At 41.4% G+C, this 23851-nt stretch overlaps 1 protein-coding gene across 3 annotated transcripts in view; it reads right to left on the bottom strand.

The window, feature by feature from the left end:
- Window positions 1-23851, bottom strand: part of PTPRM (protein tyrosine phosphatase receptor type M) — a 790291-nt gene that overhangs the window by 578569 nt on the left and 187871 nt on the right. For all 3 annotated transcript variants that reach the window (XM_049619708.1, XM_049619706.1, XM_049619707.1), the window contains exon 2: window positions 16484-16606. In XM_049619708.1, coding sequence (XP_049475665.1) covers window positions 16484-16606 — 123 coding nt within the window. The remainder of the gene's footprint in view (window positions 1-16483; window positions 16607-23851) is intronic.

Below are 23851 nucleotides of genomic sequence, written 5' to 3'. Positions count from 1 at the left end.
AAAGGATCACAGAGGATTTAAATCTGCTCCCCTGAAGCTCGGGGGGCTGGCTCTCTGCTCTTTGCTTTGCCATGGACATGTCATTAAAGGCCACTGGGGAAGGTCAGTAATGATAAAGATCTTATGAAATGCAAAAATAAATAAGAACTCTTAACCGGGCCAAAGGAGGGGAGGAAGAGAAGTGCAGAGGGCGTATTCATTAGCTCATCTGCAAAATCTGACCCTGCATCTTAAGTCCAGAAGTGGAGCAATGTCACCTGGGGCAAGAGCAGCCCATCCAATTAAAAAAGCAAAGACTTACACGTCTCCATCTGCTGGAGGACATAAGGAATTACCCAAATGAGATGTGTGACTTGACTTGAAAATGCTTACTGAAAATCTTATCAGACAAATTAAATAAGAAAAGAAAATACTATCCTGTGGCAGGCGCAAGAAAGTGTGACTGGTCACACCAATCACAACTATATACTTCTGTTACTTAAAGGTTGAATTGAAACAACACGCCGTTTCTCTTTTCAGTGGCAGGGAAAACAAGGCATGAGCCAAATGCAGGCATTTAATAAAGACATTATCTCTGTGAAGGGTTCAGTGAAGGCAGGCCCTCCCTTCATACAATTCTACTGAAGGAAGAAGCCTGCATCTTCAACCTAACAGGGGCGGCTATGGATGCCAGCTACAACAAGTGGGCAGATGGCCACTTCCGGCTCTTGATTACATCTATCAAATCTTCTCAGGAAGCCTTGTTGAAGTGTTCCCAGCCTGTGGGGGACTCCAAAGAATAGGGACTTTCTAGAGTCCCAGGCTTCAGAAGGCACGATAACGGGTAGGCAACTAGTAGATGAAATTAATCCTCAGTGAGTCTTTGCCACTTCATAAATTTAATTTTCTTTTCTTCTGGTCAGTGCTTTATTCTATTTTAATACTTGGGTCTTTCAAGTAAACCATCGCCTCCTTGATCTCTTTTGCACTGCTGGTGGGAATGCAAACTGGTGCAGCCACTCTGGAAAACAGTATGGAGGTTCCTCAAAAAATTAAAAATAGAACTACCCTACGACCCAGCAATTGCACTACTAGGCATTTATCCAAGGGATACAGGTGTGATGTTTCGAAGGGACACATGCACCCCCATGTTTATAGCAGCACTATCAACAATAGCCAAAGTGTGGAAAGAGCACAAATGTCCATCGATGGATGAATGGATAAAGAAGATGTGGTATATATATGCAATGGAGTATTACTCGGCAATCAAAAAGAATGAAATCTTGCCATTTGCAGCTACGTGGATGGAACTCGAGGGTATTATGCTAAATTAGTCAGTCAGAGAAAGACAAAAATCATATGACTTCACTCATATGAGGACTTTAAGGCACAGAACATATGAACACAAGGGAAGGGAAGCAAAAAGAATATAAAAACAGGGAGAGGGACAAAACATACGAGACTCTTAAATATGGAGAACAAACAGAGGGTTACTGGAGGGGTTGTGGGAGGGGGAATGGGCTAAATGGGTAAGGGGTATTAAGGAATCTACCCTGAAATCATTGTTGCACTATATGCTAACTAACTTGGATGTAAATTTAAAAAAATAAAAATTAAAAAATAAAAAAGAACATCGCCTCCTTGCTCTTAGGTCATCCATGATGGTCTTGATCTTCTAGGATACAAAAACAGTGCCTGCCCACAGCAGGTGCTTCACGAGTATTTACTGGAACAAGAAAAGGTCCTAGGGCTAGAAAGAGCCAGTAAGGTCATCTGTTTCTGTCTTCTTCCTAAAGCTTAAGTATCAACTATCTATAATAGATGAACAAATCTATAAAGATCACTGAATTCCCCTGATAACTATTCCCATGGCTATGTTAACACTCAACTCAGAAAATGTTTATCTATCATGCCTTTTAAATGTTAGCAAATGCTGTGAGAACTCATATCTTTGGAAATAAATGTGTTATCTTACATAAATGTGGGTACTGATATGAGGGAGATATATGACTGGTAGGTTCACCTGCAGGATTTGTTATCAGTTCATATGTAGTTTCTATCAAGCACAATTTCCAAGTATCCCTGAATAATGTTCAGCCATCTTGATATCACTTTGTCACTGCACATTTCATAATAAAAGGAGTTGAAATTATTTTATCATGACAATAAATATGACAGTTCCAGTTACAAATCTCAGAAGTAGCATTACCAATGATTTTATATAACTTCCCTACATACAATTAAGTTTAAATAATTCACTTTATCCAACCTTCTGTGGTCCAGAATGCCTCCACCCAAACAATTTCAAATATATGAATATTAATCCTACTTTCAAATTTTTCTAGAGCATGACATTTCAGAAACTAGACCTTCAGAGAACTTGTAAGATTCACAGTTACATGGCTTTGTACAATGTAATTTGGCGGGGGGGGGGGGGGGGGGGAGGGAGTATTTTATTTTAAATGGGTATTTTTTGGTATACCGAATAAATGCCTTGCAGTAATAAGGATGAAGTACTTATACTGTCTTTATTCAAAAAGAAAAAGTGAGTTTTAACACTCAGAGATATCTTTTTGGCAATATTTCCACAATCATTTTCCCTTCTTGTTTTCCTCCCAGAGTCCTCTGAGCCTTTAATTCTAAATTGCCAAGGTAGTCATTTCACTTAAGATGGTCTAGGCCAATGATTCTCAAAGTGTCTTCCAGGGACCCTGAAATCCCTAAGATCCTCCCAAGGAATCCACAAGGTCAAAGCAGTTTTCACAATAATAATATGACATTATTTGACTTCATTATCCTCATTTCATTCTCAATTACTAACACATGTCCATCACTGCTCCGATGGCTAACGGAATGTATGCTTATGCACTGTTGTCAAAATTTCTAATCCAGCTTTAATCTCTAATCCAGAAAATATAAACAGAAAATACCCACATGAACAAAAGCTCTTTAAATACTTCAAAAAAATATTATGTAAAAGTGTCAAGGGTCCCTAAGACCAGAGAGGTTGAGAACCACTCAACACACAACTCCAAAATCTCAGTGGCAGAACACAAAGAAGTTTCTGTCTCCCTCAGGCACATGCCCCCTGGAGTCAGCTGAGTGAGTGTGTGCGTGCACGTATATGTGGGGAGGAGAAGTCACTGCTACATTTCCTCCCTCAGGCACCCAGGCTAAAAGCATCCCAATGCTTCCACAATTAGCAAGGCAGGATAAAGGGAAGAGAACATGGGGAATCTCATACTGGCTGCTGAAGCTCTGCCTGAAAGTGACACATGTCACTTCTACTCACATTTCACCAGCCAAATCAGGTGTAGCCACATCTAAATCAAAGGGGACAGAAACACACAACCCTCCCATGTATCTAGAGGGCGAAAGCCGAAAGCAGTTATTCAACAACACTACCACAAGGCTATCTCTTCGGGCAGCTAATACCTTCCCCGCATCTTTTCCCGAAATTATTCAGCCTCACGACTATGTACTGATGGGGCCTCATGAAACACGTTTCAGGAAACACATGGAGAAAGAGTATTTAAATATGACACATATGAGACCACATATTTAAGATTTTCTTTCAAGACAACCAAGAAACATCAAATCCAAACAAAACATATTATGGTATATTTGCCTAAGCTGGTATACGATGCCATTGTGTAAAGCAGGCTTTCCAAAAGTCTTTGACTGATGTGTAAAACCAATTATTTTTAAGAATTCGTGCCACTAACAAATGCCCAACACTGTTTCATAAGAGCAAGACCAAGATCAATTCAAATAAATTAACATTCCTGTCTGAACTGACTCACCCAGCCCAAGTAACAAATCCACATGTCAATGGTGGGCTGACCCAATGACCCATCTCCTGAAAAATACAAACTGTATCATTTTGTTTTCCAAATAACAAGCATTGATTGCAGTGTTAGAAAGGTCACTTGTCATCAGCTCAGTCGCTGACCTGCTGGCAAATTGCAGCCTGTCACTCCACAGTGAGCCAGGACCATCAGGAGGAACTAAGGCACGTTGTGTTTATAAAGCACAACTGGGGAGGTGACTCCATTTCCATTTCCACAAGATGTGTGTTTAACAGGATGAGCATCACAGTCAACAGAGATGGAAGGAGAAAACAGCATGAAAAGGAATGGCTATAAGAGGTATTTCATAATTTCCCAGAACGACTACCAGAAACGTCACTGGTGTCTATCTGCTTTAAAATGCACTGAATCAAACCCAGTCTATGTTTCCAAGTCTGATGCCAAGGATTCCAATATTTTGTACGTTGTCTATGGGTAATGGAGTAAATACAAAAGATGTCTCTTTCAAGTTCCCTAAAAGGAACGAGGGAAAATAAAATTAAGAAACAAACCCATATCAGACAACCTAAAGCATACGAATAAGGACGGGCCATTTGAAAGACTCATTTCCAGTGATGTCCTATTTAAGACTACTGCTATAGTCGTGTGCTACCCCACATAGCCGATTCAGACATTATCAGTTGTCTCAATCTGTCCACCCACCAGAGAGAGGTATCATGATTGTCCAGCAGACAATGAATTAAATAGCCATATTTATGTCTCTGTCAACCATTAAGCTTTTAAATATCACTTTAAGATATAATTTATCACAATCTCCAGAATAAAGTATCAGCCAACTATGCATTAAAGGCCACTTATTTAAAATAATGATCTGCACAATCATTTCATGGAATTTGCCAAGAAAATGCTGTATGATTTTTTCTGTATTCAGCCTTATATTATGGACAGGATACAAATGAATGCAGGCATGTATCCAAAAATAAAATTAATAATTCCTTGTGCATCTTCTTGCAAAGTTTCAGCTAGCCACCAAAATATCTACCAATAGGATAAAGATCTTTATACTTAGTACACTCACTGAGGCATAAGACCACAGCGTAGAGCGTGTGTCCTATTTTAGAGAGTCCTAAAATTACATCCCTGAAGTTAGTCACTCTCAATCCGTGCATCGGCTCCTCTAAACCTCTCCAATAGAGACCAAGGAATCATCCTGATAAGCTCCGAAAGGGAAGACATGGGTCAACTTAGTTTTCTAAAATACAAATATAAATATCTTCAATGTGATTTGACAGGACAGCATTCTGCCTAAATTGCATCAGTGTACAATGATGGCTTTGGCATGGCACCGAGTTGGGATACTTCATAAGGGCCGATGCCCCTTATGTCCCCACATGTACAGCAATCTTTCCTTAGAAAACTGCAGAACAGTTGAAAAAGTAGTACAGTAAATACTTACATACACTGGACACAGACTTAACGACTGTTAACATGTTCCCACATTTGCACACTCTACCAACACACACACGTGTGCACACGCACATTCAACAATCAACAAACTGCCTCTCTGCTTCACATCTTCACCAGCTCTGGACAGCCTTTGAGTGCCTTTCTCCCTCCAGGCTATGATGTAGGTTGTTCCCTGATGCTCTGAAGCTTCCTGAGCAGCCTCCTGAGTGCATTTGCTGCCCAAACTCCACTCACTGCCTCAGCACAGGATGTTCCTTCCGCCCAGCATGCCCACCTGCTCTGGCCTCACTCCTCATGCTCTCATGGCCCCTCTCGGAGCACCTCCTCCTGGGGGCCTTCTGCTCGCCCTCACCCACCAGGCTCTGTCTGGGCAGCGGCCCGGCCCCACCAGAGCACTGGCCACGCCACTTCGACGCCTCCTGGAGCACTGGGCATTGTTCACGGCTGTACCCTCAGGGCCCAGAACATACAGCTCAGGGCCTCAGACACAGCTGTGGCTCCAAAAAGAGGCCTTCCATTTCTTCCTGGTCTTCAGGTAAAAGGAAGAATTCAGGCTCAACCATTTCTTATTTAAATGTATTCAGCTCTTCGGGGCACCTGGGTGGCTCAGTCTGTTAAGCTTCTGCCTCTTGGTTTCAGCTCAGGTCACGATCTCACGAACTGTGAGCCGCATTGGGCCCTGTGTTGACAGAGCGGAGATTGCTTGGGATTCTCTCTCCCCCTTTCTCTCTTCCCCTTCCTGCCTCTCTCTCAACATACATAAATACACTTTAAAAAAAAATGAGAATTTATTCCTCTATTTGATTCCTTTGATCATGGAAGGTCTCGGAGGCACTTCATGGGAGCCTGTGTCTGTGACTCCATAAGCAAGAGGAGACTGGGGGGAACCAGGGCGGTTGGGCCACACAGAATTTCCAAGCCTCTCGCTCCCCCCCCCCACTGTGCTGCACAAGGGCAACCTTAACCTACCAGTGGCTATGCAAGCCAGTATATCAGTGGCCCACACCCAACCCATATGACCCAAAGTTCCCGCCCTCTGTAAAGCAAAGCGGCTGCTTGGCAGCCCCAGACCCAGTGGCCAGTCTCCCTCAGGCCTCAGGCTCTCAGGTCTCTAGAGAAACTGTTTGCAAATCAGCCCAGCCCTACCCCACCACCCCCTGCAGGCCAGTGAGGAATGTGTGCTCCAAAGACCTACAGGGTCCCAGAGTCTCACATCAAAGCCCCCTGGCCTGCCTTTTGGCTCTTCTGCCAGAGCGAACTCTTTTCCAACAATTCGGCCGTGCCCAGCTCCAGGGGGCCTTGCACACAGAACACATGATGCATGACAGATGACCACCTCCTCACTATGACTTTCTCAGGCTGGCTGTAGTAACTGCCCCATTGCGCTACTGCCCCATGTGAACCTCACTTCTTGAATCCCTCCTCTACTCAGATTCTGAGAGATTTTTTTTTTCATTTTTTTGTAAATGTTTATTTACTTTTGAGAGACAGAGCATGAGCAGGGGAGGGGCAGAGAGAGAGGGAGACACAGAATCGGAAGCAGGCTCCAGGCTCCAAGCTGTCAGCACGGAGCCCGAGGCGGGGCTGGAACTCACCGCGAGACCATGACCTGAGCCAAAGTCAGTCGCTTAACCGAATGAGCCGCCCAGGCGCCCCCAGATTCTGAGAGATTTACAATGCCTCTCATGACTGGCCTGCCTATTCATTCCATTACTCAGCTTCACATAACTCTTATGATGTCGTCTTGTACAATTTTATGGGAAATCGAGCAAGAAGTAAAGGTATTTTGAAAACACATATTTATAAATACAGGTTCCTTTGTATCTTTTTCAGCAAATATTAAAAAAAAAAAAAATAGCTACCCACTGTTCTTGGTTTTGTAGCACTTTCCAATCAGCCAAGACAAGAATTTAGAACAAATTTAAAGGAGAACATTTGGGGGCGCCTGGGTGGCTCAGTCGGTTGAGCACCGACTTCGTCTCAGGTCACAATCTCGCGGTCCGTGAGTTCGAGCCCCGCATCGGGCCCCTGTGCTGACAGCTCAGAGCCCAGAGCCTGTTTCAGATTCTGTGTCTCCCTCTCTCTGACCCTCCCCCCTTCATGCTCAGTCTCTCTCTGTCTCAAAAATAAATAAACGTTAAAAAAAAAAAATTTTTTTTCTTAAAAAAATAAAGGAGAACATTTGTTGAACACTGAATATAAGTGATTTTAATTAGCGATCATACATAATACAATGGCCCCTGGCCCTCATGAAACACTCATTAAAAATCAAGACACTTAGGGGCGTCTGGGTGGCTCAGTCGGTTGGGCGTCTGACTTCGGATCAGGTCATGATCTCGCAGTCCATGAGTTTGAGCCCGGCGTCGGGCTCTGTGCTCAGAGCCTGGAGCCTGTTTCGGATTCTGTGTCTCCCTCTCTCTCTGACCCTCCCCTGTTCATGCTCTGTCTCTCTCTGTCTCAAAAATAAATAAACGTAAAAAAAAAAAAAAATTAAAAAAAAAATCAAGAAACTAGACCGCCCTGAACTTGAAAGTCTTTGCGTATAAAAACAGAATCACTGAAAACAGTATATCAAGCAATGTAAGCCAGACACAAAAGTACAAATACTATATGATTGCAATTATATGAGGGACCCGAAGTAGTCAAATTCAGAGACAGGAAGTATAGTGGTAGCCAGGGCCTGGGCAGAGGAGGGAATGGGGAGGGAGTGTTTAATGGGTGCAGAGTCTTGGTTTGGGAAGATGAAAAAGAAAAAAAAAAGGTTCTGGCGATGGAGGGAGGAGATAGTTGTACAACAAGGTGAGTGTACTTAATGCCAAGGGACCCTTAAAAATGGTTGACATGGTAAATTTTATGTTGTTTGCACCCATGTTAAAGTGAGGCTACCCAGAGCCCCATCCTGTTTAACTAAGAACTCTCCATTCAGATCACTGATCTGAAAGGGGTATTTTTTTTATTACATTCTCAAGTCATTTTTTCTAAATTTTATAATTTAGAAACTACTGCGAGAATACAAGTCCAGTCCAATTTCTTTCACTGTGTCTCATCATTTACTGTTTAAAAGCTAACTGGGTGCCTTGGGTGGCTCACTCGGTTGAAGTGTCTGACTTCAGCCCAGGTCATGATCTTGTAGTCCGTGAGGTCGAGCGCCGTATTGGTCTCTGTGCTGACGGCTCTGAGCCTGGAGCCTGCTTCAGGTTGTGTGTCTCCCCCTCTCTCTGCCCCTCCCCCACTCATGTTCTGTTTCTCTCTGTCTCTCAAAAATAAATAAACATTAAAAAAACTTAAAAAAAAAAAAAAGTTCACCGGAAACCCATCCCAAGCTTCACCAAGGCAATCTGAGTAAAATGTCCATCAATGACTATCTTACATCTGGATGGCAGGCAGGCACCTCTCTATGAGGCATTTGAATCAGGTTCCCAAGGACAGCAAAACTGTTTTTATTTTCTGAGTTCTGTGACTGGAAATATTCAGAATCAACTCAAAGGATGCCAATTCAATGACCACCCCTAAAAGAAATTAGAAACATAAGGCAATTACCCCCATCCTCCCATCCTGAAATAAATACTGACAATATTTTAATGGATTTCTTTCAGCTTGCTTTTTTAATTCAGTCAAAAATTATATGGGGGCGGGGCGGGGTGGCTCAGTTGCTTAAGCATCTGACTCTTGACTTCAGCTCAGGTCATGATCTCACGGTTATGAGATCAAGCCCGGTGTCAGGCTCTGTGCCGGCTGTGGAGCCTGCTTAAGATTCTCTCTCTCTCTCTCTCTCTCTCTCTCTCTCTCTCTCTCTCTCTCAAAAAAAAAAAAAAAAGATTATATGAAGGTGTATATCTACTGCTTCTTATTCGATACCATTTAGAAGAGAAAAATAAAAACTTGGTCTGATTGCCCACTTTGCTCAGAAATCCAAATTAAGCTACGGGATGAATTCATACCAAATTGCTCCTGAAGAATTACTTAACAATCATAAAAGAAGGAAATTTCTTACATGTCGTGCTAGGCCAGATACGAGACTAAGTTCGTAAAGTGGGTCATCTTGTCTCACCTGGTCAACAACCCTACGAAGCAGGTTCTAACCACCTTTCCACAGCCTTCGGGATCCTGTAAGACTGACCACCCCGCTCCATCCAGCAGAGCTCACCTCTGCCCCCAGTCATGGCTCCTGCTCTTCTCTCTGCCCAGATCACTCAGCCTCCATGTTCTCCTTGTCCTCAAAAGGATCCCAGTCTCTGCTTCCAGATCAGCCCCCGCAGAGAGGCTGGTCCTGTCAGCTGCTCCCATCAATTGGAAGACCCTGATCCTGGGGTAGCTTTTCTCTCCAGCCCTTAGCACGTGCCCACATCAGTGTGTGTCTCTATTTATTGGCTCCTGCCTTCCTCCTCCACAGGATGCAATCAGTAAGGGGACAGCTGTCCTGCAGCTCCAGCTCGGACAGCCAGGCCCGTGGCAGTCACTCTACAAACACATATTACTATGAGTTTACAAATGAGGAGGCTGGGAAAGTGAGAGCTTAAGAACGTGCCCAAGGTCAGGAACTACAAAGTGACGGAAGTGACATCTGACCCGGTGCGGCTGGCAGCACTCACATTGGATAAGCCTTCACGTCCATTTTCGGAAGATCCAGAAAGTTTCCATCTGGGATGAAGACCATCTATCCCCTCACTAGATGCATGTGCTCATGTGGGAAGACTGCTCCATGGTGCGCGGGAGAGCAAAACTGGGGGCTGGCTCTCTGATCTGTAAGCCTGCAGCGGGTTTAACTTCTCTGAACTTCAGGGGCGCCCAGAGGGCTAAGTCTGTTAAGTGTCCAAATTCAGCTCGGGTCATGATCTCACAGTTTGTGGGTCCGAGCCCCGCAACGGGCTGTGTTGACAGTGTGGAGACTGCTTGGGATTCTCTCTCCCCCTCTCTCTCTCAGCTTGGGCTTTCTCTCTCTCAAAAACAAATAAACTTTAAAAAACAAAAACAAATAAGCAAAAATGCCTTCTCTGAACTGCAGTCTCCTAAGGTATAAAATAGAGATAAATGCTTCTGGATCTTCCAAGGTCATTATGAGGATCAAAGACAGACAGCAAGGAAGCAAACTTTGTCAACTGCTGAGTCATTCACAGGTACGCGATTTCTTTGTTTGATAAAGGAGAATGATCAGAGGGTACTGCCTGCCCCTTGCCTCCAATAGAGATTTCTTTTTTGCTTTTGTTTTTATTTTTTCTAAGGGACAAAGTATACAAGAAAGCTAAATTTGATGCTATATAGTGTGCCGAGTCTGACGAACTGAATTTTGTATTACCTTTTAAGTATTCAATTCCAGAAAGTCATTAATAAATGAGGGAAAACGTGGTCTTATAGGATATAATCTTTGAGCAATCCAAGAAGGATCTTACCAGACTGAGGCTGAAAGGGACACCAGGGAGGGGTCTTTACTTGGCTTGCTGAGTGATGAATCCCGACGTGATGAATAACAATGCCTAGCACATCGCAGGTGTTAAGTAAATATTTGTTGAATGTTGACAGATTCAAAGAATGAATGAGATAATTAGACAACTGTCTGAATATTCTGTGCCAAAAATACTACTCACTAGATACACACTGAAATTTAAGGAGGAAAAATGCCTTTTCAACCCCACAGTCTCCTCTTCATCACTCACTAAACCTTGCATAAGCCCTGAAGTGCGAATACGTGCGGAAGTCTTCCCTGACGAATGCACCCAAAGAGGAAACTTCACTTCCTTTGTCTGTCAATCCGTCATCTTTCCCAAATGTGAAACTGACTCCACATAAACAGATGTAGTCATTTTTTCTATTTTCTGGGTCATCACACTAGAAGTGCATACTGCCCCTCCGTCCGGCACTTCCGTCTCTCTGCCTTTCACAGGGGCACCCGCAGGAATGATGCAATCCTTAGTCACAGCATCTCCACGAAGATCAGAAACACCACCATTCCCAGTGTGCAATATATAAACTAAGTGTGGAAGGCTATATGAGCTTCCCCTGGTCACGTGTTACACCACCTGGAAAATGTGTCAAGTTTTCCTAGCACTGGAAACCAAATTCACTTAATTACAGCCCTGGTAGAGTTATGGTTTTTCTTAAGTTTATTTATTTATTTTGATAGAGACGGAGACAATGAGAGCAGGGGAGGGGCAGAGAGAGAGAGAGAAGGAGAGAGAGAGAGAATCCCAAGCAGGCTACGCACTGTCAGCACAGAGCCCGATGCAGGGCTTGAGCAGAAACCAAGAGTCAGATACTTAACCGAATTAGCCACCCAGGTGCCCCTAGAGTTATGATTTCTTAAAGGGACCAAGTCAGGTATAAATAAACGTCAATATTATTGGTATCAAATGGCCATGTTTACAAGCTACGTTTACATTTTTAATATTATGGATAGATTGGTTGTTTTAATGCTTTATATGAAATAAAGTTGCATTTTCTTAGACATCAGATATAGAACTTGTTAAATATCCATTTTATAGAACTGGAGCATGAAGGTGCAACTATTATCCTTTAATAAAATAGAAACACATCAAATACTGTCAAACTGTGCAGGCATTTTTATATGAAAAAAACACTTCTTAATCAATACGTCTTAATCTACTCTGATAATACAATGTGCCGCAGTACAGAGAGTGACAGAATACAACAGGGCTAACAAAATGTACCAGGTTATTATTTGGTTACTGAATCAAAGGTTCTTGCACTCAAAGCAGTAATCCTTATGATACAGTTGAAGAAAGTTGCCCATTGCCAGTGGAGACCAAGCGATAGGAAATGAACCTCACACTCACCAGTAAAGAGAACCTATGAGTGGCATAGTTTCACCATCAAATTGGCTCAGAGCTAGCTGCAAAAGTATAATCTGTAACGTAAACGTTAGCTTCAAATATAAAAAGTTAAATGGCATTTGGTATTTATTTGCCCTAAATATGTATTTCCAGGACCAACGTCACAGCCTTAGATTAGTTATCAAGTCAGTTATATAACGCTCCAGACTGTATTTAAATTTTCTTTAATATGGCTAAAAATAACCTCACGTGTGAAGATACAGAGAAACAAACCCTACATACACTGGAGTATCAATGTCAAAAAAAAAGACCCAGAAAAAGTAAAATTTTAACTAGAGCAAATTTAAAGTACAAATTGTAGCCTTTCGTGGTCATAATTTTAAAAACCAGCTTGATGGATTATTTGCTTATTAGAATCACGATAGGCCCACAAGGATGATGAGATTAAACAATAAAGAAAATCTCAACGGTTTTTAAACAGAAAGCAAATCTAGGAGAAAGATAGAGAAAACCCCTCATCATGATAGGTTTTTTTCTGACTGATTCTAATGGCCCAATATTTGGAAACTATATCATCTGAAAGTAAAAGGAAATGTGAAATAGTACTTGGTTGTGAATAATTATAACAGGAACACAGAAAACAGTAACAATATAAACTGAGTCCAAAGCAACAATTACAGGCTGATGTCAAAATGGTCTGAGACAGGGGTCAGCAAAATTCTTCCATAATGGACCAGACAGACAGTAAACATCTAGGCTTTGTGAGCCCTACAGTCAGTGTCTGCTGCAGTGTCCGTTCTGGGCTCTGCCATTGTCGCTTGAAACCAGTCACACGCTATATGTAACAAATAGGCAAGGCTGTGTGCCAGTAAAACTTTGTTTATGGATGCGGAAATTTGAATTTCACATGTCACAAAATATTATTATATTATCTTGATCTTTTTTTCAACCACTGAAAAAAATAAAAACCATTCTCAGCCTTTGAGCCATGCAAAAATTGGCAGGAGGCTGGATCCGGCCTGTGGGACATAGTATGGCCAACCTCCGGTCTAAGGCATCGCAGAACCAGGCTATGCACGAGGGAACACACGCAAATACACATGTGAGAAAAAACCCAATAATATTTTTTTAATCTTTTTTTTTTGAAAGTTTATTTTTATTTGTTTTGAGACAGAAATAGAGAGCAAGTAGGAGGGGGTAAAGGCAGAGAGAGAGGGAGAGAGAATCTCAAGCAGGCTCCGCACTGTCAGTGCAGAGCCCGACATGGAGCTTGAACTCAGGAACCGTGAGATCGTGACCTGGGCCGAAAGCAAGTCAGATGCTTAATCGACCGAGCCACCCAGGTGCCCCCAGTCCAAGAATATTTTGAGTCAAAGGTTTAAAGAAATTAACCCTCAGGAAGCTTTGGTTGTATCTGATTTTGCCACCCACTTACACTGACAAATTCATAAAACTAATTTTGTTTTAGTGTAAGAGAGCCAGCCTTGGAATTTGTTTTTGAAATAGATAAGTCATGTTATACACATTAAAGCAAAAGGAGGAGAAGAAAACCCTTGCAACTTAAATAGCATTTAAAGCAGGTCATGGCTGTAAGGTCTAAACACATGGGGAACTCTGTTTTAAAATCCATACCTTAGGACACTATCTGCAAAGTTTGTAAGATGATGTTTCCTAATTTCTAACGATAAAATTTCATTAAGAATTTATCTTCTCACCTTAGGCAGATAGGTCAGCGGAGCACCAGTCCACAAGGGCTTGCTGCTCTTAAAACGCTGCGAGTCTATACAACACTCAATTATATAAAAATACAATTAGATTGTTCCCTAATTGTATTTTTGTAACTCTCTTTCCCAACCACCTAAGTTCCTAGAGAGAAAGACTCATTTCTTATAATCTCTCATCCCCCACAGTAATCAGCATCATGATTAGCCTATACTCAAAGTGCTCAAAGGAATTTTTTTTAATGGCTAAAGTTCATTTAATGAATAGGAGGGAAAAAAATACCATCCTATGTCATAGCAAAAATTTAGTTAGCCTGATGGAACTACCAATGTTCAAAAATCTCATCTGGACCCATGCCCACTGACATTGTCAGAGGCCCGCAGACACCCAACCACCCAAGTATCGCCACAGTGACCTGCACTCTGTTTGGGGATGGCCGTTGAGGGCACACATTTGTAACTATCAAAAATCAGATGGAACTGACAAACAAGTTGGAAGGCATAACCTTCAGAGATCTCAAGTGACAAAGGACTAAGTATTCCATTAGTCAGTGGAAGCAGAATAAATTCAAGCAGAATGTATAAATGCCCCCACTTCATTCTTCCAAAGGCAGAAGAAGAGCTTTCAAAAGCCAGAAGTTTGCAAAGTTGCTTCCTCTTTGTTCTTTCATTTATCCAACCAATTGTTCCAGGATACAACTGGTCTTTGATCTTCATTGCCATTTTTATAATGGCCTATGCTAGGAACCCATCCTTTCTACATTTAGAACTTGGACATCTTGGCCTGAGATTCTACTGTGGGAAATCAGAAAGAAGTGAAGCACAAGATGGTGGCAAGAAATGATACCTCTCCCTCCCTTTATAGAAGGGTGTAGGTCATCATGTGACAAAAACAGAGCCAGTGAAGGCTGAAAGAGATACTGCAGTATTGGGGCTCCTCTGTAAAAGTCAATTTTTCCAAGACCATCTTCAAACTAAAGGACCACAATAATTACCTCTACTGCCTAATGTGAAAAATTACAACTTTTTTTAAAACCATATTAGAAGATAATGAGAAAAGCCCAAGTCACTCTTGTGGAGAACTCTCCCAGGACTAAATCTGAGCACCCTCTCATGGCCTCAGCCATCCCCCAACTCTCTGGACACAGGCTAGATCCTCAAGAGAGAAAAGGCAATGCCCAAAAGGCCTTCTGGGGTGAAAAGCCTGTTTAGGGAAGGCCATCCCTGCACAAGAAGTGCTGTCTCCCCACTCACTGGCCAGCATGAGAGCAAAAGCTGAAATTTGTGAAAACAAATCAAATACCACTGTTTCAAACACAAGTCATATTCAAAAGCATACACACGTACAAGAGAAAAAGAGACACAGGAAAGGAGAATGTCAGCGGAGGGGACATAACCAAGAGCTAGAATCGTCTGAAGTCCAGCAAAGCCGTAGAGCTGAGGAGCTCAGTGTTCCCTTCTTTGAAGTTATAAGAAGTTAAACGTGGGAAGGAGAGGGCAAGAACATGGTGGGCATCCTAACTGTTAATGCTTAATGAAGAACAACATGAAACTCTACTTCCTGTTGAAAAGCTACCTTTATAAGATGACCTACTCAATGCAATTATTGCTACATCTGGGTGTATTACTGAAGAACTTTACAGTTACCAAGAGTTCAAAAATGTGTTTTATCTAAAATCCAAATCAGAACAATGTTTTGCATTTTGAATCCTGAATACAGCACACTCATCACCCCTTTGTAACATAAATCAGCAAATCTAACCTTTTAGAAGGATGTCCAACACACCACCTGAAAAGGGTGGTCATTAAAATGATCAAATTCAATGTGATTAACATTCATTCGCCACCAACTCCCTACTCTTCCTTCAAAACAGGAAGTTGAATTCTTGTTGGTGTTCCATGCAACAAATGTCTTTCACTCATGGGAAAATTTATTAAGCACTTCTTCCAGAGAAAAAGTATCCACATGTGTGCATCACCATTTTATCTTTGGTGCCAAGTGAGCCCCTGAGGCGACAAGATTTAAGTTATTCCCCAAGGTCTCCCATTTGTGAAGGAGACTTTGTTGTTTGGATTTCCCAGCTAGAGTTCCATCCACTAGATACATTTGCCAGAAGAGGCATCCATCTATTTCCCATATCTACTTCTTGGAAAAGGATCAACTGGGGAATTCCCATTAATCTACCTCAGGTGCACCCAAAGATAAAGGAAGTAAACTTTCATTAAACTTGAAAGGAAGAGATACAAAGGTAAACTCTTTGCACATCATCACTGGTCCTCTTAATTGGACTATGGTACAATGGGAATGTACCAGTTAATCACCTTGAAGTGCCACACTCAAAGACCAACACCCCCACTCATTCCACCAATACCCAAGGAATATTTACTGTGCTTAAGACTCCTGTGAAGCTTTGATTTTAAAAAGAAAATTTAATTTCTTGGTTTTAAAAAAGAAAATTTGGGGCGCCTGGGTGGCTCAGTCGGTTAAGCGTCCGACTTCAGCTCAGGTCACGATCTCACGGTCCGTGAGTTCGAGCCCCGCGTCGGGCTCTGGGCTGATGGCTCAGAGCCTGGAGCCTGCTTCCGATTCTGTGTCTCCCTCTCTCTCTGCCCCTCCCCTGTTCATGCTGTGTCTCTCTCTGTCTCAAAAATAAATAAACGTTAAAAAAAAAAATTTAAAAAAAAAAAAAAGAAAGAAAATTTAAAACTACATGCAAACCTGAGGGCATCCACGGATCAGAAGTTGGTTTGGTCAAGGTGTTCACCTGCTCCCAGTTGAAGTCATCATCTTCGGCCTGACTATATCCACATGTGCTATGTGGCTCATCAAAGAGGCAACCACCTAAAATGTAAAACAATGAAAAGCGATGTGAGCACCAAACAGACCTCTGGAACAAGCTATGATGATTGCAGGTCACTGTAAACCTACTTGATACTGAACCAAATTTGATTTGACCTTTGTGCTCAGGTACAATGGAACTTGACCCTACTGTGCCCTAAGTGCTGAGTGTTAATCGCGAATATTAACCATGCCTTGCCAGTACTGCTACACTACACTGTTCCCCCTCCAAAGAATCCAATGTTCGTATAATCCAATGAAAGTTAAGACCTGAGCAAATTTATAATTCATATTTTCCAGATTTGCAGGAATTTGGAATAATTGATCTTATGTTCAAAACTTTAATAGGGTTGCCCTAGGCAATTCAATGTGTTTTCAATAAAAACACATCATGATGTGTCCAAAAAAAATTAAAACAGAAAGGCTTTCACCGCAATACTGGCACAATGTCAGGGGGAAAAAATACAGTAGAGACCATGAACATAGCTTGCAAAACATACTCTCTAAGGATTATTCTAAACCTAAGGTAAAAATAGGTTTCACTTTAACACTTTGGAGATTTGAGGCCTCAAAAGTGAAACAGATTATAAATTTGCTTACAGTCCACACGCTTTTTAACGGCAAGAATAAGTTCAAAACTAACCATGCGGTAAACATCTGCTTACTTCTGGTGCTAGAAATGAAGCTACTTAAAGAAAGAAAGAATAAAAGCAAATGCAATTTTACAAAGCAGTTCAGCTCTTTCAGCATCGTGGGGCACACTGATGATTTTCAGTCCCGCCCACATCCTCTTCAATGTCTCCTGTTACGGTATCAAATCTTTTCACCAATGTTTCACGTTGCAAAAGGGAGTGATTTTACTGGTCATATTAATTACTATAAAAATTCTAATGTCCATTATATAACGCTATTAGTTATATTCATTAAAAGTATTACTTACAATTACTTGCCAATGAGGAGAATTAGGGCTCTGGTCAAGACAACACAAAAATAAGAACATTATTGCACTATGTCTGCAGTGCAATAATACTATGACAGCAAGACGATAAATAAAATAGCAATTGTACAAACTCAGAGGTAAAGACAGATGTTAGAGGTCACCTGGGGCCAACTTCCATCCAAATGCTTATGTCAAGTCTACAAGCTTCTAGACAGATCGACAGCTTTGAACCGGTGAGGCACTCAGGAAATTTAGAAAAGCATCCCTACCTTGTAGACAACCCCCCCCCCTTTAAAAAGGCCCAAACTCTGCTTCTTCAAATGTATACTCATTGATCTTAGCTGTACCCTGTGAAGAAATAGGAAAAAAAGTCTCCGCTCTCACACAGGAAAGCTGATTATTTGAAAAGAGCTGTCATGTTCTAAGTCTTCACTTCTCCAGGCAAAACATGTTTTGCTCCCCTCAGTTCCTCCTACCAGAAGGCTTTCAGATTTTCACTGCCCTGGCCGGTGTTCTCTGGCTAGTCCCAGGGTTATCAGCACTCATCCAGAACAACGACTCCCAGTACTGGAGCCAGAATTCAACTGGCTGCTTCCCTGGACCTCATGCTCTTTCAACAGTCAAGGCAGAGTGGCGGTCCATTCCGAGCTTCTGCAAGCCTAAAGTCCCGTATGTTTTTTTCATACCACTGCTGTTGAGCTATTTCCCCTCTCTTGCAATAAGACTTCCCGAATTTGAACTCAGGGCTGTACATGGAGCCTTACTAAATCCCATCTCATTGTTTTCCATGCCTCACTCCAGCCTGTTAAGAGCTTTTAGAATCCTGATTTTACCATTCGGGTATCAGTCATCCTACCTAGACTGGGATTATCTGCAAACTTGATAAGCACACGTTCTATGTCTGCCTCCAAATCACTGATTAAAAAATGTTAAACAGGGCAGAGTCAAGGGACCTCAGACTGTTTTAGGTCTCTCCCAGCTTTCTAGCTTTGTCTTAGTTGTTAGCTTCAGGCATGACAGTGAAATTAGTGACCCTGGAAACTGTCTTCTGTGAAACTTTCACAGAACTGGTCAATTAAACATTCCACTGAAAACAGAAACTCATTACAAAGATACAGCACTAACTTAATATTTCACCTTGACAACAACTGGTAATTTATACTTCCCTCCTACTCAGCTTTAACAAGTTCAGAAACAAAGTGGATTTGGTTAAAAGCACATAATACTAACAACTTTCCAATTTGGGGTAAGAAATGTTAGAAGACTATGCAAACATCTAGGAGAAATATTTTCCCTTGGTTGCAAACCCTAATTCTGAGGTAGAAAATAGCTTCGGTACTGTAGGAATAAGCTCAAACAGCAGTAACACTAATAATATTCAGACAGAAAGAAACCACCATGAATTCTGACAGAAACGGGGTCCCCCCATGGAAACACAGATAGCACTTTGATGAAAGTCCTGCAGTGCGATCTTGAACAGTGAAACATAGCTATCGGCATCCACAAAACAACTTGAAGCTGGTTAAAGCCCTGGTTTACAAAACCACCATTGGCACTGAAGATATAACCAAATATAAAGGCAAAAGCATGCATGGCTGATAGCAAACCCCAAAGGCTGATACAAAAACCTGATGCAAAGATATACTTTCCCATTACATAAAGCTGTTTTTATCACTTGAAAGGAAACATAAAATGTATGATATGGTTCTTTCTGGACCCATGTACGATTATCAAACCATTGGAAAATGGGATACAGTATGAATTTCCTATTGCCCCAAGATATATCCCCACACACACCAATTTTCAGAGCCACCACTGGCCTCATCCAACAGATTTGAGACCCTAAAAATAGCAAAGGTAGTTTATTGAGCTAAAATGAGATGAGATTAAGGTGTTTACATCTGAATTAAACTAATCAATTAGGGAGACAACAATTAAATCTTGGTTTTCAAAGGCAGCTCTGTGCAGTGGGGAAGCAAACGGGGTCAAACATCTGGCCCATCCCTCTTCTTACACTGCTAGATTTGTGACTGTAGACAAATCACTTAGAGAAATCTCTGGATCCTGGTTTCTCCACCTATAAAATGCAGATGACACATCTTTCACATGGCATTTCTGGTGATTCAATAAGAGAGCAAATGTGTATCATGCGGTCAGGCATGTTCAACCAGTACCTATTTATCATTAGCTCTGAAGTCCTTCTTATAACAATGACCCTCATGGGTTCATTTCATTGCAAATAACTGGAATATTTAATTGGAAATTAAGAAGTGTGTGTCCTTGGAAGGTGAAGAGCCGTGAGCATTCATGCAGGCACACTCCTGTGGGCTCCTCCGTGAAGCCATGTAAGAGCAAAGAGGAGAGAGCTGATAGATTTTTCAAGTAAGTGCTCTGGGGCCAATGAAGAATGTGATAAGGAAGCAACGTCTCCCAAAATGCAATGAAATGAAGCTCTTCCAAAAATAAATATCCTCGATTTTCAGAAAAACACGGTTTCTGTACAGGAACGTAGGAGGATGTGGCCAGCAAGGGACTTGCCAAGGTCTCCCGGGAACTGTCTTTACTTGGACTAATGCCCAAAAGCTCATGGCTGGACCATATTCCTCTATCAGATCAAATTAAATCATTTTCCTTTTGCAGAGGGAAATCAGTACTAAACCAAAAGTCATGTACAAGATGGAGGAAAGGTGATGCAAGCCAGGTGGGGTGCTGGTTGTCATCATTCACACTCTGTCTCTCTCTCCATCTCCCTCTTCCTCTCTCCCTCTCCCTTCCCCTCTCTGTCCCTTCCCCCCTCTCTGTTCCCTCCTCTTCTTCTCAAGCTCTCCCAGATCTTTCCCTCCTTCTCTCTCTCTCTCTCTCTAAAAGAAAGGTGCATGAAAGCCTATAGGCAGTAGGAATTCTGCTGAAAAGTAATTTTGGTTGTAACTCTTAGTCATCTTGGTAATCTCTAGAACTGGTACATGGTAGGCACCCAATAAATGCTTTTTAGAAAAATGGGTAATGAATTCCCCAAAATTCTATGCAGAATTTGGCTGCAACAATTTTGGCTGGACACATTTAAAAGAAGCGCAAGGTAATATCCACTTAATCAATGAAAACAATCTCAATATAGCCCCCACAAAGCACCCAGCCCCATCCTGTTGTATTCCAAGATGAATAAGCTACAAATACGACTAAATCAGTGAACATGTTCATTTTTTATTATGGCTGAAAACTATAAGTTGGTTAAATGTTAATTAAGTCTCCACAAATTATGGTTTTTGCTTTAGAAAAGTAGAACTCTTTTGGGGGCAATAATTAGATAGCAAGACTAGTTGTCTATAAAGGTCATTCTTGATCTATGAAAATAAAATATTGTGTTTGCATATTGAAGGGAATTTATCTTTCTTCTTTCCTTTGGAGTAACAGAGAATTACTCAGTAGATCCAAGAATAGTATGATATCATTAAGACATAAGCTATAAAGGAGAGGATGGTCCACTTTTTCCCCAAAGGAAACCTCAAAAGATCTCTCATATGACCACCTATGTCCTAAAAAAGTGCCAGGCCTGGAGAGCAGGCAAAAGAAAACAAATTGACAAGAGTTAGTGCCCATCGTTTAGAGCAGTATTTTATAATTGAAGTATAGTTAGCATACAGTATTATATTAGTTTCACATGTACAATATAATGATTCCACAATTCTATACACAGTGACCCACATGGGTCATGACATGTTGACCCAGCACACATACATGTACATTTTGCAAACCAAATTTATCTCTGAGGTACATTGATACCTGCATAAGGCAATACACAGTCATTATCTCATTTGCTCTGCACAATCACTAGGAGACATTTGTCTCAATTCAAAGAAACTGTTACGTAACAAAACCATGCATATGTTTACATGTATTACTTAATCTTAAAACCCCTAAAGGCAAGCATTGATATCCTTTATGCCAGCTATCAATCTAATACCTCTCAGTTCTAAATTCACTTCTCATTGCTTGCTCTGCAGAACTATATCCAAGCTCTCTAACTACATTCCTATCCCTGTGGGTAAGACAGAGAGCTTTAACAGTAGAGGGTTCTGAAGAGGCACTCTGAGAGGAAGGCGGGGCAGTGGGGGGGGGGGGCGGATTGCAGGGCTCCAGGGAAGGCCCCTCAGCACACAAGGTTTCTCCAGCACCAGGCCCATGATGCAGGAGGCTTCCCAGTGTCCAGCTCGACTGGTGCACGGTGGTAGGCAGTACCCTGCAGATAGGAACTTACCCCAGCACCCTGCTGCAGTTCTGAGGGGAGTGCCCCCCCAGAAGAATGCCCCCATGAACAGCTTCCCCTGCTACTCTAGAGGACCCATTTTTTCCAGGTTTCATCCGTGTGGCCCCACAGCAACTTCCCTACCATCCACTGAGCCCTGGATATCAGCTCTAGAAGGATCTCCTCCTTGACTCCTCTCTTACTTCCCTGGACCAGTGCCTGCCTCTCGTATCTACTACTCCTTTATTCTTAAGGCTCACTTTACTTCGTACTAGCCAATCTCCTATATTCCAATCCACTGTTACAGTTAACTATTCTTTTTTTTTTTAAGCTTATTTATTTTTTGAGAGAGAGAGAGCATAGGCAGGAAAGAAGCAGAGAGAGAGGAGGAGAGAGAAAGAATCCCAAGCAGGCTCCATACTGTCCACTCAGAGCCCTATTCAGGGCTGGATTTCATGAACCGTGAGATCATCACCTGAACAGAAATCAAGAGTCTGGCACTCAACCAACTGAGCCACCCAGGTGCCCCTACTTAATTATTCTTTATATGAGACTCTTCCTGTTCAAATTACTGTGTGGTTTCTGTCTCCTGCCTGGAAATTCATTGATACATCCCAGTTTTTACAAATGGGAGTTTGGAGTGGTCAATTATCTTGCCCAAAGTCACACAGAGTTCAATGTAAGGCCAGCAGTTCACCCAATGTCTGAGTCCAAAGGTCATATTCTTTCCAATCTGCACATTTTTACTCTGAATGCACCTCAATAAGTAAACAATGTGTAATATTTATATAATGATTGTTGCATGAACTGCATTGCAAATAAGCTCCTCTAAGAAGCCAGTAGAGGCCAATCAAATGTTAATTTCATAAACTTACTTCTAAGATATACACACATTTTGAACTGTTCTGCCTTTAACAGGTTAAATTGACTCATATATTCTAGCAATCAAGTTCTTGTATAATTACAGTCCATTTAAAGTTATTTTGTGAAAAGATGGCAATACTCCTTGAGGAGATTTCTGGAACATTTTTCTCATTTGTTCTAAATACAGAATGACCCCATTTAAGGCAGCCTTTACCAAATGCATAAAGTATTAAATGGGTCTCTCTACAGAGCGGGCGAATCGAAAACTAGTGCTAATGCACCCCACAAAGAAAATTAATGTTATATGTTCTATTTTCCTAAAATACGTGTAATCTCAGGTGGTCCTATCCACTTATTTCAAATTTAAAACTGTCAGGTAAATGGCTAGAAATACACTTCAAACGATAAACAGAAAGTGAGCTGTAATATACATAATTGTTTTAAGAGTTAAAGAAACAAACCTGCAGCAACATAGTGAAGCCACTGCTTTCTTCTTATAAATCAATCCCAGTGACATCTACATTTAATTGCCTGCCAAACAATACAAGTATATAAAGCCTCTTAAACTTTGAGTGCCCCGGTGACGGTTAGTGAATCAGACACTAAGCATTATAGAAATGCTCTTCTACATAATTTAATCCAGCAAGTAGTTTTTACACGTTGCACAGGCATTTAAATGGCTAATGCTAAGCTCTATTGTAAAAAGTGTTATTTGCCAATGGATATGTTTTATATAATTCAAAGGAAATGAGCTGTCTTGTTCTTAAAGTGTCTATGGCTTATTATACTTACTGTATACTTCATTTCATATCCATCTATTGATTCCTAATTTTTAAAAAGGCCTGATCGCAACAAACAACCAAGCATTTTTCTTATTGATCTTAAAATCTTTTTTTTTTTTACCTCAATGGGTACCAGTATCATTTCTATTCCCAAATATTGTACAGATGCATCCAAATCATTAGGGATCTGTCTCAGTTTCCCACTTATCAATGAATAACTTTATAGAGTTGCTACAGGATTTAATTAAACTACTCCCTATGAATCCAAGTTTACCTGAATCTAACACTGGTCCTCTTACTGTCCACACCAATATTGAAAACTATAGTGTGAAAAACAGTGGTCTGCCTCTATCATAGCAACAGCAGTGAAAGAAAGAAAGAAAGAAAGAAAGAAAGAAAGAAAGAAAGAAAGAAAGAAA

This window comes from Panthera uncia (assembly GCF_023721935.1).
Source record: "Panthera uncia isolate 11264 chromosome D3 unlocalized genomic scaffold, Puncia_PCG_1.0 HiC_scaffold_8, whole genome shotgun sequence".
NCBI lineage: Eukaryota > Metazoa > Chordata > Mammalia > Carnivora > Felidae > Panthera > Panthera uncia.
The sequence above is the reverse complement of the archived record's forward strand: the minus strand, read 5'-3'. Positions and strand labels throughout refer to the sequence as shown.